This window comes from Pelophylax lessonae (assembly GCF_965119305.1).
Source record: "Pelophylax lessonae genome assembly, chromosome: 10".
Lineage (NCBI taxonomy): Eukaryota > Metazoa > Chordata > Amphibia > Anura > Ranidae > Pelophylax > Pelophylax lessonae.
Window position 1 is genome coordinate 99,830,134 of NC_138777.1, and position 14,591 is coordinate 99,844,724.

General features: G+C 44.0%; 1 protein-coding gene across 1 annotated transcript in view; it reads right to left on the reverse strand.

The window, feature by feature from the left end:
- Positions 1–14,591, reverse strand: part of CHD9 (chromodomain helicase DNA binding protein 9) — a 388,013-nt gene that overhangs the window by 13,058 nt on the left and 360,364 nt on the right. The window contains exons 33-35 of the mRNA XM_082270937.1: positions 14,066–14,338; positions 9,918–10,083; positions 6,759–6,901 (exon numbers count right to left, since the gene is read on the reverse strand). Of these exons, the coding sequence (XP_082127063.1) occupies positions 6,759–6,901; positions 9,918–10,083; positions 14,066–14,338 (582 nt within the window). The remainder of the gene's footprint in view (positions 1–6,758; positions 6,902–9,917; positions 10,084–14,065; positions 14,339–14,591) is intronic.

Genomic DNA, 14,591 nt, shown 5'->3' on the forward strand with positions numbered 1-14,591 from the left:
TGGACTTAGATCAAGTAGGATGACTCACGGCCACGGCTGCCAAATTGACCTCAGGATCTGAGGAGACAGAGGATTCAGGTGAAAGGGGGGGGGGGGGGGGGACAGGGATGCTTTTTGCTTGGCCTACTCTAAAGGGCCATATCAACTTTGGACACCAGGGACTGCAGGACCTCCGTCATGGCTGCCAAGGAGGACTGAGACCCAGAGAGTCTCGCAGCTTCTGAGAGTGGGTCAGGTGGTGACACGTGCTCCAGGTAATCCATGGTTAACCTGGAAACCGCCAGCAAAATGTAGAAAAAGAATTGCTGTGAAAATTTCCCCACTGCTGCACCAGTGGCACCACAGGTCCCAGTGCACCAAACACACTGCTATAGCAGAAAGAGGGAGCTTTGTACACCCACAGGAAACTCCCTACCACCGACTCAGGAGGGACAAAGAGCGCCAAGCTGCATGCCGTGCAGCGGTCAGAGAGGAAGAGGAAACACAGGCACTGACACTAGAGGACCACCGCTGATTCACTGCTCCACAGGCTACAAGAAAATGGCCGCCGCATTGAAGACAATGGGAAACCAAAACATGGCTGCTGAGCTACACAAACATGGCCGCCCATGCTGAGGGTAGCCCTCCATGGCAAAATTGCAGCACCACGCGACTTCTGGGATCCCCAGAGGAACCCAGGTACATTTATTCAGGACCATTACCCCAGAAATTTGCGAACTGACCAGCCGGCGGTGCACCCCCTCCCCCCCCCCATGGCCCAATCACTGCTTGACACCCCAATCATGTATACAGCATGGCCACCCGGGGGGCTAGGTGAGGGTAAATGGGAGGTATTTGCCGAGAGACCTCAATAGTGAGGGGGGCGCTATTTGGGAAGGAAGGACACATGAAGGACCTACCAACCCGGGGAGCGGCTCGCGTCCACCCCGAGAAATCACCAGAGGGGAGGGGGGACACTACTCACCATGTAACTAGGCGGGCACCACTCCAGGCAAACCACCGCACTATATTGGAATGGGGGTACTGGGAGCCCGAGGTACGCTGCGACTCAGGTCGTGACCAGGGCTTTGCGTCCTCGTGGGACGTTTAACTTGCCAGCCAGCCAGCCCCGGTCCAGTGGGGCTATATCGCAGCCAGACTAGTGCGGAGCTGCGGTCGGGTCATGCTCACTGGCTGGACTGGGAAGACCATAAGGATCTAGGATATCCAGACCCCCTGAGCCTCACACCATGCAATGTACACCTTCCAGACGCGATGATAAATCTTCCTAGAAGTAGATTTTCTAGCTTTTAACATCGTGGGAATCACTGATCCCAACACCCCTCTATCCTTCAGCACCTGGCGGCCTTCAATAGCCACGCCGATAAAGCCAGCGACTGTAAAGCAGGATGGAAGATCGGCCCTTGAGCCAGAAGTTAAAGTTCTTCTTTGAGAGGGAGTCTCCAAGGGACGTCGGCGACCAGCCATACCAAATCTCAATACCAAGACTGGCGAGGCCATCTGGGGCCACTAGGATGACCAGAATCCCTTCTGCCTCAATTTTTTGCAGTCTGGGCTCCTCTAGAGTCCAAACCCCCTGAGCACAATCCATGCCCAAGACTCCTCCCCACCCAGATAGGCTGGCATCCGTGGTGACCACCGTCCAGTACAAGTGAAGAAAGGATTTTCCCTGTCGAAGAGCCAGGGAGCAAAGCCATCAAATCAGAGACCCTCTCGTACCCTGACTCAACAGGATCACATTGTCTAGAGACTATAGATTCTTGTTCCACTTGACAAGAATCTCCCTTTGCAGAGGTCTGGTATGGAACTGTGCAAACAGAACTGCCTCGAAGGTGGAGACCATCAGGTCCAGCACTCGCATACAAGTCTTGAGAGATGACCTTCTGTTGGACAACAGGAGCCGAATCGCATCCTGCAACTTCTGGAGTTTTCCCCCCGAAAGAAACACCCAGGCTGAGGCAGAGTCCAAGGTCAGGCCCAGGTAATTCAGCTTGGTGGACGGAACCAGAGCAGAATTTTGAAAATACAGTTTCCACCTGAACTCTTGAAGGGTTCTCACCGTGATGTCCAAAGAGGAGATCGTCTATTTACCCCAGTACCGCAATCCCCAGCTGATGCAACAATGCCAACACTGGGGTCAACACTTTTGTAAATACCCGAGGAGCTGAGGCTAGAACAAAGGGTACTGCCACTAATTGATAATGCTCCTGCTAAATAGCTGCTGGATTGCTTTTACAAGTAGCGGGAGGGGGTCCCGCCTCCTTAGGCTCTCCCGTTTTACTGGGGAACCCAGGATTGCAGCTGGTGGTTTTGCCGGCTGACGATAGAGCTTAACGGGGACTGGAACGATGAGTATTTCGTCACTTTGGTTTCACTGGTTGTAAACAAGCCAATACTGGTTGTAAAAAGCATCATATTAAACCGATCTTAGTATGATCCAAAAATTTTAAGGGCAGAGGAGACATCTAGGGTCTAATAGACCCTTAATGTCCCAGTAAAAAAGACCTTTCACTGCCTAGTGCTATCACAAGGCATATGTACATTCCTTGCAATAACAGTGATTTAAAAAAAAAAAATGTAAATGAATTATTAAAATTGCCCCTGTCCCGCCCGTGCAAAGTTAATTGCATGTGTCGAACGTAAGCAGCGATCACACCATACGTGAGGTATATAAATCTAAAGTGGCAACCTGTAAAGGCTTTAAAAGCATCGCCTATAGATAATATAATTTACGTAGGTTGTCACTGTTCCACAGGTGTGCACAATTTTAAAGCGTGACATGTTTGGTATCTATTTACTCAGTGTAACATTCGCTTTAATATTTAACCAAACAATTGGATACTATACAGTGTTTCTGTGCATTAAAATTCATTAAAGTGTATTAAAAAAAAAAAAATTGCCTTTGAAAAACCACTGCACAAATATCATGTGACAAAGGCATGCCACACCCACCATTTTATTCTCTAGGACCTCTGCTTTAAGAAAAAATATATAATATTTGGGGATTCTAAGTAATTTTCAATAAAAAAAAGATTGATTTTTTAAATATATGTGGGAAGTGTCAGAAAAAGGCCTAGTCTTCAAGTGGTTAATGAAAGCTGGCACCTGACCAGGTTCTATGGGTTCCAAATTGTTAAGGTTTATGTCAATACCAAGTGAGAGGGGTGGAGGAGGTGCAAATACAATGCTCAAAAAACACTTTGAAAAAACATTAGATCATTATGGGGAAAATATGGACTGGGTAATGTGTAAAGGAACAAAAGGATGCCACATCATTTGATGGAAATAAAAATTATCAACCTACAGAGGGCTGATTTCACATACAACCCGAAAATCAAATACAGCAGACTAGTCCATTTTGCTGAAAATTCAGTGCAGCAAATCAAAATGGTATTCAGTAGTTTGTATGGCCCCCACATCGGGGCATGCTTCTATGCTCCTAAGGAGATGACGGATGGTGTCCTGGAGTATTTCCTTCCAGATCTGGACCAGGGCATTACTGAGCTCCTGAACAAACTGAGGTGCAACCTGGTGGCGTTGGATAGACCGAAACATAATGTCCCGGAGATTTTCTAATGGATTTAGGTCAGGAGAGGTGGGGCCATTCAATGGTATCAATTCCTTCATCCTATAGCAACTGGCTGCATACACTCACCATATGAGGCTGGGCATTGTCGTGCAGCAGGAGGAACCCAGGACCCACTGCACCAGCGTAGGGTCTAACAATGGGTCCAAGGATTTCTCCCCAATACCTAATGGCAGTCAGGGTGCCATTGTCTGTGTCCCTCCTTGGATATGCCTCCCCAGACCATTACTGACCCACCCACCAAACTGGTCATGCTGAACGTGAACGATGTTACAGGCAGCATAACGTTCTCCAGACCCTTTCACATCTGTCACATGTACTCAGAGTGAACATGCTCTCATCTGGGAAAAGCACAGGGCGCCAGTGGCCGACCTGCCAGTTCTGGTGTTAAATGGAAAATGCCCATTGAGCTCCATGGTGATGGGCAGTGAGCACAGGGCCCACTAGAGTATGTTGGGCCCTCAGGCCACCCTCAAGAAGTCTGTTTGTTTGTTTGGTCAGAGACATTTACACCAGTAGCCTCCTGGAGGTCATTTTGTAGGGCTCTAGCAGTGCTCATCCTGTTCCTCCTTGCACAAAGGAGCAGATAACGGTCCTACTGATGGGTTCAAGGAACCTTCTACAGCCCTGTCCAGCTCAACTAAAATAACTACCTGTCTCCTAGAATCTCCTCAATGCTCGAGACTGTGCTGGTAGACACAGCAAAACTTCTGGCAATGGCACATATTCATGTGCAGGAGGAGTTGGACTGCGTGTGCAACCTCTATGGTCCAGGCAGTGGTGGGATTCGGCCAGTTCGCACCGGTTCATGCGAACCTGTTACTAACATTTAACAAGTTCGCCGAAGCGGTGCAAGCGGAGATTGGGATGGTCCGATTCTGTTATAAAAATTCTGCAGCACTCAGCTTGCCCTTTCCTCTATGAGCCGGGTATAAGAAAGTGCAGCCAGACTTTGCTTCCTGGTCAGTACTGACGTTTTCCCCCCATAGGAAGCTGGCTGGGCTAAACTACCTATTGGCTGAGCAGGAGGCGGGCTGCACCACCTTCCCTTGCCTCTCAGCCAATGGGTGCATTGCCCATTACTTTTAGCAGGCTTTCTGTGAAGTGGCATATGGAGCTGCTCTGCAACTGCAAACGGAGGTGAGGAAGGAGAAGCGTGTTATGCTCCAATATGTTTAAAAATTGCTAAAAGTGCCTTCTTTCCTCCATCACTGCCTCTTTCTTTCTCTCTCTCTCTCCATCGCTATTTCTTTCCCCCCCTCTCTCTCTCTCCATCCCTCTTTCCATGCCTTTCTCCATCCCTCTTTTTTCCCTCTCTCTCTCCATCCCTCTTTCTTTCCCCCCTCTCTCTCCATCCCTCTTTCTTCCCCCCCTCTCTCTCCATCCCTCTTTCTTCCCCCCCTCTCTCTCCATCCCTCTTTCTTCCCCCCCCTCTCTCTCTCCATCCCTCTTTCTTCCCCCCCCCTCTCTCTCCATCCCTCTTTCTTCCCCCCCCCCTCTCTCCATCCCTCTTTCTTCCCCCCCCCTCTCTCTCCATCCCTCTTTCTTCCCCCCCCTCTCTCTCCATCCCTCTTTCTTTCCCCCTCTCCCTCTTCATTCCTCTTTCTTCCCCCCCTCTCTCTCTCCATCCCTCTTTCTTTCCCCCTCTCTCTTCCCCCCCTCTCTCTCTCTTTCTCTCACTCTCCCTCACTCTTATTTTTATTCTTTCTCGACCCCTCTTTCTTTCCTCCTCCCTTTTTTCCCTTTCTCTCTCTCCCTCCATCCCTCTTTCTCCCTCTCTCCCTCCACCCCTTTCTTTCCCCCTCTCTCTCCCTTCATCCCTCTTTCTTTCAATCTCTCTCTTCCTCCCTTTCTCCCTCTTTCATTCCATCTCTCTCCCTTCCTCCCTCTTTTATTCCCTGTCTCTCTCCCTCCCTTCATCCCTCTTTCTTTCCCTGTCTCTCTCCCTCCCTCCCTTCATCCCTCCTTCTTTCTCTCTCCTTCCATCCCTCTTTATTTCCCTCTCTCTCTCCCTGCCTCCATCCCTCTTACTTTTGTTCTTTCTTTCTTTCGTCCTTTCTTTCTCCATCCCTTTTTTCTCTTATACTCTCTTCCTCCCTCCCTCTCTTTTTTTCCCTTTCTCTCTCTCCATACAGGGGAAGGGGGGAGGTTGCTGTGTCCACCACCACTGATGTACTAACTCCCTGCTTTTAATTGAATCAGTTATGGACCGGAAGATGTCCCCCCTTTCATAACCAGGCTATTTTTTGCACTATAAACAAAATAAATAAAAGCGACAATTCTGGAAAAAAACAATATTTTTTACTTTCGGCTATATAACATTCCCTATCAAATCTTTTCATCATTTTAGGCCAATTTGTATTCTGCTACATATTTTTGGTAAAAAGAAAAAATCACAACAAGGGTATTTTGATTGGTTTGCGCAAAAGTTATTGCGTCTACAAACTAGGAGAAAGATTTATGTCATTTTTATTTATTTATTTTTACTAGTAATGGCGGCGATCTGCGATTTTTAGCGGGACTGCAACATTGCGGAGGACAGATCGGACCCCTAACTGACATTAGATAAAAAAAAATTACACCATGCTTGAAAGTCAGAACTGGTTACTAAAATTTTTGAATCCCACCATTGGGTCCAGGTATCACCTCATGCTACAAGTAGTAACATTGACCCTAGCCAAATGTACAACTAGCAAAAAAAAAGAAAAGATGAGTAGGGAAAAAAAATGTCAGTGGCCTCCACCTGTAAAACCATTCCTGTTTTGGAGGTCATCTCATTGCTGCCCATCTAGTGCACCTGTTAATTTCATTAACACCAAAGCAGCTGAAACTGAATAACAACCCCCCCCCGCTACGTAACTGACCAGATCAATATCCTAGGAGTTTACTTGACTTGATGCTATACTCTGATTAAAAAGTGTTCCTTTAATTGTTTTGAGCCGTGTATAACAGCCATATATTATCACCTTAAGAACTGTTGTCACTAGTATTTGCTGGGGTTGTCATACATGTTGTGGCAGACAAGGGCAGGATAGGGCAGTTGTCATCTCTGTCCAATATCGCAAACAAGTCTTGCCACAGTAGTACACTAATACATCGATATACAGGAAAATTTGATATTTCACTATTTTACGCAAGAATTTAAAACCAATACCGTATTAATTTGACTCACATGATTTAGCATCTTATTTCGGTTCATAAACAGGATATCAACTCCTTCTACATTCTTCCTCCTTCCTCTTCTTTTTTTGACGGTTGGCTGGGCATCTGATGTCATACCATTTAAACCAGAAGTTGGCAGTGTATTAGAAGTACCTTAAAATCAAAATTAAGATCTTTAATATTGACCACACCATTTCATGTACCCTGTATAGGATTAAATAAAGTACTGTATTGTTTAATAAGGACAAGAGCAAAATGCAATAGCACAGTAATCAATAAGATTTCACTAAATTTGTGAAGGGATGGCCTTCGAACCCTCCTAGCTCCTTCTCTTCTCAGTTCTCAGTGTGGAACTATAGGAAGCTGCTTTCACAGACAGACAGTATGGCTGCGCGCGTGCCCCCCCCCCCGGTAACAAAACTTTACTGACAGCACCATTGGCTCCCGCTGCTTCAGCAAAGACTGTGAGAAGAGAAAGCTGCTGCAGATGCACAAAACGCAGATCGAGTGGGGACTCTGGTATGTATTAGATAGGTGGTGGGGGGGGGGATACATTTGCCTTAACATTTTTTACTTTATTGCAAGGAATGCCTTAAGGTAAAAAATGTTTAGGCTTTGAAACCACTTTAATCTTTATGCCGCTAGCCTTATTAAATAGATAGGAAGGTATATTATATTTAAATGTTTTAAACTTTTTTTTTACATTTCTTTAGTTGCTTTGGGACCCTTTCACACTTATGTGACTTATTTTGCGACTTGGGACTGCAAAGTCGCATGACAATTTGTACCCCATTGATTTCCAATTAACATAGTTCATATCTTTGTGACTTCAAGTCGCAGTGACTTCAAAGGAGTCCTTGCACTACTTTGGTTCCGACTTTGATGCGACACAGGCTTTGCTTAAAGTCACGTCAAAGTTGCGTGACTTTCAGGTCACACAAGTGTGAAAGGGGCATCAGTTGCTTTCTGAAGGAAGGGCTGGACTTGGAGGAAAGGCTTTCTAATTATACCCTCCTACCTGATATAAGGGCAGATTGATTCTTTAAAGTAAATGCTACATGAATCATCTGCCCTTACTCAACATAGCCATGGCTAGAAATGCTGTTTGGGGGGGGGGGGTTAAAGTAATTTGTCAATAAAATCAAGCATGGAGACATGGATAGATGGGTGAGTTTGTTTAAAATATTAAAATGATTTAAATAGCCCTTTGAGTTTGTGGAGCTCAGATACAGTTTAATTACATTTTAAATAACATCACTTACAATACAGGTTATCCTGTCTGAATTAAGTGTCGGTTCACACTGATCCGACTTGGACCGCGACTTGTCAGCCTGACAAGTCGCGGTCCGTCACGCTCCCATTTTGCGGTACAGGAGCCGTTCTGATAGGAGCGACACAAGTCGCTCCGACTTAGAAAAAGGGTCCTGTACTACTTCGGGGCGACCTGGAGGCGACTTGCATGGACATTCATTTTATGAAGTCCGTGCAAGTCGCGCCAAAGTCGCGCTGAACGCGACTTCACAGGTCGCCCCCGAAGTCGGAGCGACGTAGTGTGGACCGGCACTTAAGGTGATATTAAAGTCTTCGGTTTCCTTTTGTTTGAAAATAACAAACATGTTATACTTACCTGCTCTGTGCAGTGGTTTTGCACAGAGCAGCCCAGATCCTCCTCTTCTAAGGTTCTCCGCTGGTGCTCCTGGCCCCTCCCTCCTGCGGAGTGCTCCCACAGCAAACAGCTTGCTATGGGGGCACCCGAGCCGCTGTTGTGTGTCCGCATTCAGACATGGAGCTGTGGCTCGGCCCCGCCCCTCTCTCCTCTCATTGGCTCACTGACTTTGATTGACAGCAGCGGGCGCCGATAGCGCACGCTGTGTGCATCAGCCATTCAGGATGGAGAGTCCCGGACATGCCGAGGCTCTCGTTCAACAGAGCTGGGCTCAGGTAAGTATTAGGGGGACTTCTGCACACACACATAGAATGCATCAAGATAAAAAACCTTCTACCTTTAGAACCACTTTAAGCACATTTTAATATATTCATGAATAGTGTTTAAAACCTAATAACCAGTTTTTAGATTATGCTTCAGATTGGGCTTTACATGAAAGCTGCCATTGCTATTGTTGCTGTAATTACTGATCTGGAAAGGGCATGCAGCCCCTGAAGTTGGAAATATAACACCCAAGCTTCCAGGTCACAATCATATTAGACTAGAGAGTGGAGCTGGGATCAGGACGACAGGATTGGAGCCTGTTCCTTTTTTAAATAATTTAGCAGTGACTTCTCCCAGCTAGTTTAAAGCTGAACTCCAGGAAGATAAAAGAAAAACAAAAAAACAAAACTAAAAACCACAAAGGCATGCAGTTCTATAATAAATAAAACAACATTAAGGTCAATCAACATTTAACTAAGAGTCCATTCAGACTAGTGCGACTTGGTCGCCTGACAAGTCGCGGTCGGTTGCTCGCCATTGAGTAGTACAGGACCCGTTCTAATAGGAGCGACACAAGTCGCTTAGACTTAGAAAAAGGGTCCTGTACTACTTTGGGGCGACCTGGAGGCGACTTGCATTGACTTCAATTATATGAAGTCCGTGCAAGTCGCGCCGAAGTCTAACTAAGCTCTAACTTTGATCAGCTCCCCACTTACCAATCCTTCAGCTTAGGCATTAGTGACATAGTCAGTGCCTCCCCACAGCATTCTGGGAAGGAGATGCTGCAGGCAAATCTCAGGAATGTAATAATAAAATCTGGATATTAGCATCTTGTAGTACACACTGTACAGCAGAACCCAGGCTAGGAGAGGTAGAATCAATACCAAATAGTTGTGCTGCAATGCCCATATGCTAAGAAAATACTGACAAGCTGAGAAAGCAGAGTGACAGACTGAAGAGCTCATCATTCTCCTTTAGTATCTGGTTACAGGAAGGGAGAGAAATAAGACCTGGAAGTGTTACATAGAGTGCAGCAGAGAAAAATTAGGTCTCTTTCCTAGTCAGAGAGAGCTGTGTTCTGTGCTAGAGCTGCATAGATCTCAAAGCTGGACGAACAGAAATACAAATGCATTGGAAGGTAAAACAGTCCCCTTTACACATTTTATCCGTGTATATAGCTATTTAGCTGGATCTCTTGTTTTCAAGACCTTAGGCGGGACAAATAAAACTGCTTTTTACCTGATGCTGCCAAGGGTTTTGGAAAGGTTACAAGACTGGCCTCAGAGGCATTCTGAAGATCCTGCAGCCGAGCCAAATACTGCTGTTGTCCCATTGCCTCTTCACCATCCAAAGGCCTCTTCTGAGGAATCCCTTGTTTCTGAAATGTCAGCTTTAAGCCACCTTCCTAAAAGTCAACACATCTGGATTAATGAGAAGTTCTAAACTATAACATAATAACATATAGCATCATACCAACTGTTAGTGAATAAAAGTCCAGTAGCAGAACCTTAAAGCTTTAGATCAGTCAGCTTTTAAGCAAAACAGACAATGTTTTAAATAACAATTCCCCCCTCATTTATATTGGCCACATACAGATTTTTTTCAGATGGAATCTTAAATCAATAAAAACAGCGCAGGAGTTTGCTTGCACAGCTTTTACGCTACAAAGTTAAAATGTGCATTACTCATCCTTTGCTTTAAGACTCAAAAGTTTGCAAAGCTCCATTCAAATTGATAAATGAGAAAAAAAGTGAAAAATAGGAAAGCCTGATTATATGACATGTCAATGTCACATGCCTGGCCTCTTACCGAATATCAGAGTGCTCTCTACAGCATTATTCAGGGAGTACACCATGGGAAACTGAAGGCCCTACGTCAATCTGTATTTTCTGAATTCAGGTGCGGTGTGGAGTTAACACTCCAGTGAAAGCGGTAAAAACTCTCCGCTATAACCAATTTATTTTGTGTTGATAACATACTGTATCATAAAGATCATTCAAATATGTCTTTCAGATAACTGTCCCATTACAACTGCTCATAATTAAATTCTAATGAATACTAGGTTCAGGCCTACTACAAAGACTGAAACATCAAAATTGAGGCATGACATACAAAGGATAACTCTAGAATTACAGCTCCAGTAAATGACCTGTTAATTGGTCTTTTTTTGTTAAATTACATATTATCCAGACACATCCTCTCTAAGTCAGTCATTCCTAAATAATGGCCATGGACTCTACATGCTTCATTCATGTTTTTCCCCTTGTACTGCTGCCACTAATGTTAAAAAGATCTGTATTTAGCCATACTAGTCTAAGTACCGGGTTCATTTTACCATAGGCTATACTAGCCCTCCCTCTATTCCTCTACCAGCCTGATTGTTACCCAGGACCTGTAGGGAGGTAAACCAAATGTAAACTTTCTGTGCGATGTGCACAGAACACAAGAGTGTCACCAGGAGCTGGGGAAAAGTTTTTTTGGCAAAATAGACTTTGCAAATCTCTTCTGCCAAAATCATTTACTTCCTGGTGACTTTTTGTTAAAGAGAATTTTGTTCCGCTTTAAGCTAAATAGAGACAGAACACTTTTTCGTGTGATTTAACTATTTTTTTTTCTCCCTTTAGAGAAAAAAAAAAAAAAGGATAATAAACTGATAGAGGTCAAATGATTTTTAAACAGGGTAAAAAACCCTGTTTCTCAGTAAATGGTCCTTACATAAGAGTGTTATCAAAAAGAATGGTCCCAGAGATCTGTTTAATATCTGCAACATCCCCTGCAACCTCACAGTCAACACAGAGAAGGCATTCAAAGCCAGGTTAGTTGGCTTTTTTGTAGAAGCTTCTCTCCATCGATCCTCCCCCATAAGATCATAGTGTTATATGACAAGCCATTGGCACTGGTTAGATTCAATAACATTCTCTCCAACCTTTTCTACATAAATAATGGCACCTGCCAAGGCTGCCCACTAACACCCTTTATATCCTGGTGATGGAACACCTGGCCATAATATTACGTGCCAATGAATCTAATAAAGGCCCCCAGGTTTGTGCCAGAAAGTCATAAGCTAGCTCTTTTTGCTGATTACTTGCTACTGTTCCTTACACAACCAATCATTAGTCTCTCCACGGTTTTGTACAAATTCAAATTCCTTGGCAATTTCAACACTTTCAAAGTGTACACTGCTAAATGTAAAATTTTAAATAACACTCTTCTCACCACTTACAAAACATATAAGCTTTCAAACTAAAAACAAAATGTCATCACCTATCTGGGAACCCCCTATATACCCTTAACTATGGCAATCTTTTAACTGAAATCCAACTGGAAAAACGTAAAAATTGTGGTTTGGTAGACTTAACATCCTAAAGATGGATATATTATCTTGCCTTCAAAGCCATATCCATAATCGCTCAGACTGTTTTTGTCCATCTTCCTTCACACATTGAGTTTTTGTGGGGGACAAAATGCCAAGACCTAAATATTTCATACTCCCGAAACCTAAACATGAAGACAGAATGGGTTTCCCAAACTTCAAACTATCACAAGGCGGCTTTCCCCAATAGACATGCTGAAAGGATTTATAGTGGCTAACTTAAGTGAGTGATGCAACTAGAAGACCTCTGGTTCCTTGGATCTGAGAGCTCTCCGTCATAGTTGAGCCACTGACAACACCCTTATGATTCTCTCCCTTACCAGACACGTCTCCCCTTGTTGATATGGGACCCGTTTGTACCATCTTTATCTCATTTATCTGGCACCCTCACTCCCTTTTTGACGAGCATGCCTGTGGCCCAAGACTGGAGACTCCTGTAGCATTAGATGTTTTCAAGGCATCATGGCCACAACTTCATCATGTAATAACTGAACTCTCCATGACTCAGGTTAGACCCCCTGAATTGACTGTAAAAAGAACAACCCTCAGACTGGTTTATCTCCACATAACTCCTTTGCTTCACCTACAATATCAAAAGACATGCCCCCAATCTTTCAAGCCCCGCTTCACTCAAATCTGCTCCTTTCAAGGCCTTGATGGGATGCTAATCCTCCAAAATACTTATACTCTGCTGTAACCCTATCACTGCCCAGTTATTGGGAATGTTCAGTAAGCTGGAGTTTGACCTCTCTTTCCCCCCTCTCTCTACATTCTTTCTTCTTTATTCAACCTACTCCTTTGAATTCAGACTTGTGACCATTGTACAGTTTTAAAACTGCAAAAAAAAAAAACTGAATAAAGACATATTCAAGCTAAAATCGGCTAAGTCTCCAACATAGCCACTTTTTGCATTTTAAAATATCATGAAGTTTTTTAGTTTTTGTTTGTATTATCTAATTTTTGTTATATCAAACTAAAAAATAATCTTGTCAATGGCCATTCCTAGGGTTGCCTGTATGGAAGAAGAAAATCTGGAGATGTTAGGTAAACGGAAGCCGGATGAAGGCCCACATTTTGCTTGAAGAAAACCTGTCACAAACCATGGGCATTCCAAACTCAGCACATGAGGAAAACCTGCATTAGCAGACGTTACCTTTCATAAAAACCGCATGTGAAAAACATGTTTGTTCTGTTATGTAGAGGGTGGTCTCACTGACCAATTGGGCGGCCTTTAAAACTAATGGGGCGTGGCCGAGCTCAAACTTTACATGTAAAGTTGAGATTTAAATGCATTTACAAGTTTCTCTAGATCTAATGGTTACTCGGTCATTCATTTTGGTTGGACTACACTTTAAGGCAACCTCTGCTTATGTATTTTGCGATCACGTGCTTAATCTGAATTTTCTAGATTTGTGACAGATTCACTTTAAAGGGGGGGGGGGGGGTGTGGGCAAGAAAATCCTTGCTTACTACACAAGGGAGGCCTAAAGCATATTCCACCTTTGAGCCATGAAGTATATTTTAATCTTCTCCCACCATCTACCTATTTTGCTGTAGGAAAGCTATGTTTAGGCATATCGTGCAAAAGCTTCTTATTACTAACTACAATTAATGTATACTCTTGGTAGAAAAGCATGTCAGTTTGCCACATATAAAAATACAGGTCTCTGCGAAGCATGTGGAAATGCATGCTAAAAATATTAAAAACAGCCAGGGAAAAACCAGAACACACAAAAATGGCGCTTAAATGCAGTGCAATAAAGAGCACCTCGTGGAAGCATAAAATGGGTAGCAAATCCAGAATGGCTGGAAAGTTAGCCATGTAAAATCACAGCTCATATTAATGTTTTGCAGGTCCAAGCGCAATGAGCTTAAATTCGGCACAAAAAAAGCAAGATCCACTCCAAAAAATTGGAGGCGTTAAGTAGTAAGAAAAGAGCAGGCAGCCAGTTGGAGAATGAGCATGCTGCACACAGCAACCAGGTCCCAGGGCAAAAGAAAAAAATAAACATACGTCATTGATTTTCACTGTAAACTCCTTTTCTGGTACATGCTTCTTCACCTTTGACATCTGTGGTGATTGACAGGGTTCGGCTTTGATGGCCACACAGGTGGAGGATTGTACACCCGATTCACTGTATTCTGTGGCAGCCCCGGGGCTATCTAGCAGTTGATTAGTGTAGAAGGTCACCACTCGGACTCCATCATAGGTTTTTCGTGGTGTAGGCCATTTTCCTTTCAATACTGCTTGGCAAATGCTGTCCAATCTGTTAATTATTACGCGATCCTGCGAAAATACATTTTTTTTATTAACCTGCTGGTGAAACTTAACTTCATTAAACCAGTTTTGAAAATTCTGTTAACAGTTTAAACATGCAGTGGGATTCTCAGCACTGATCAAAGCAAATAATGTGGCAGTTTATATTTATAGTTCAGGCATACAGGTTCATCACACCCACCTTAGCAAGCTCTACCTCAATGTCAGTATTAGTACAGTACATTTACTTACATAGGAAATAAAATCAAGCTGCATGGCATAA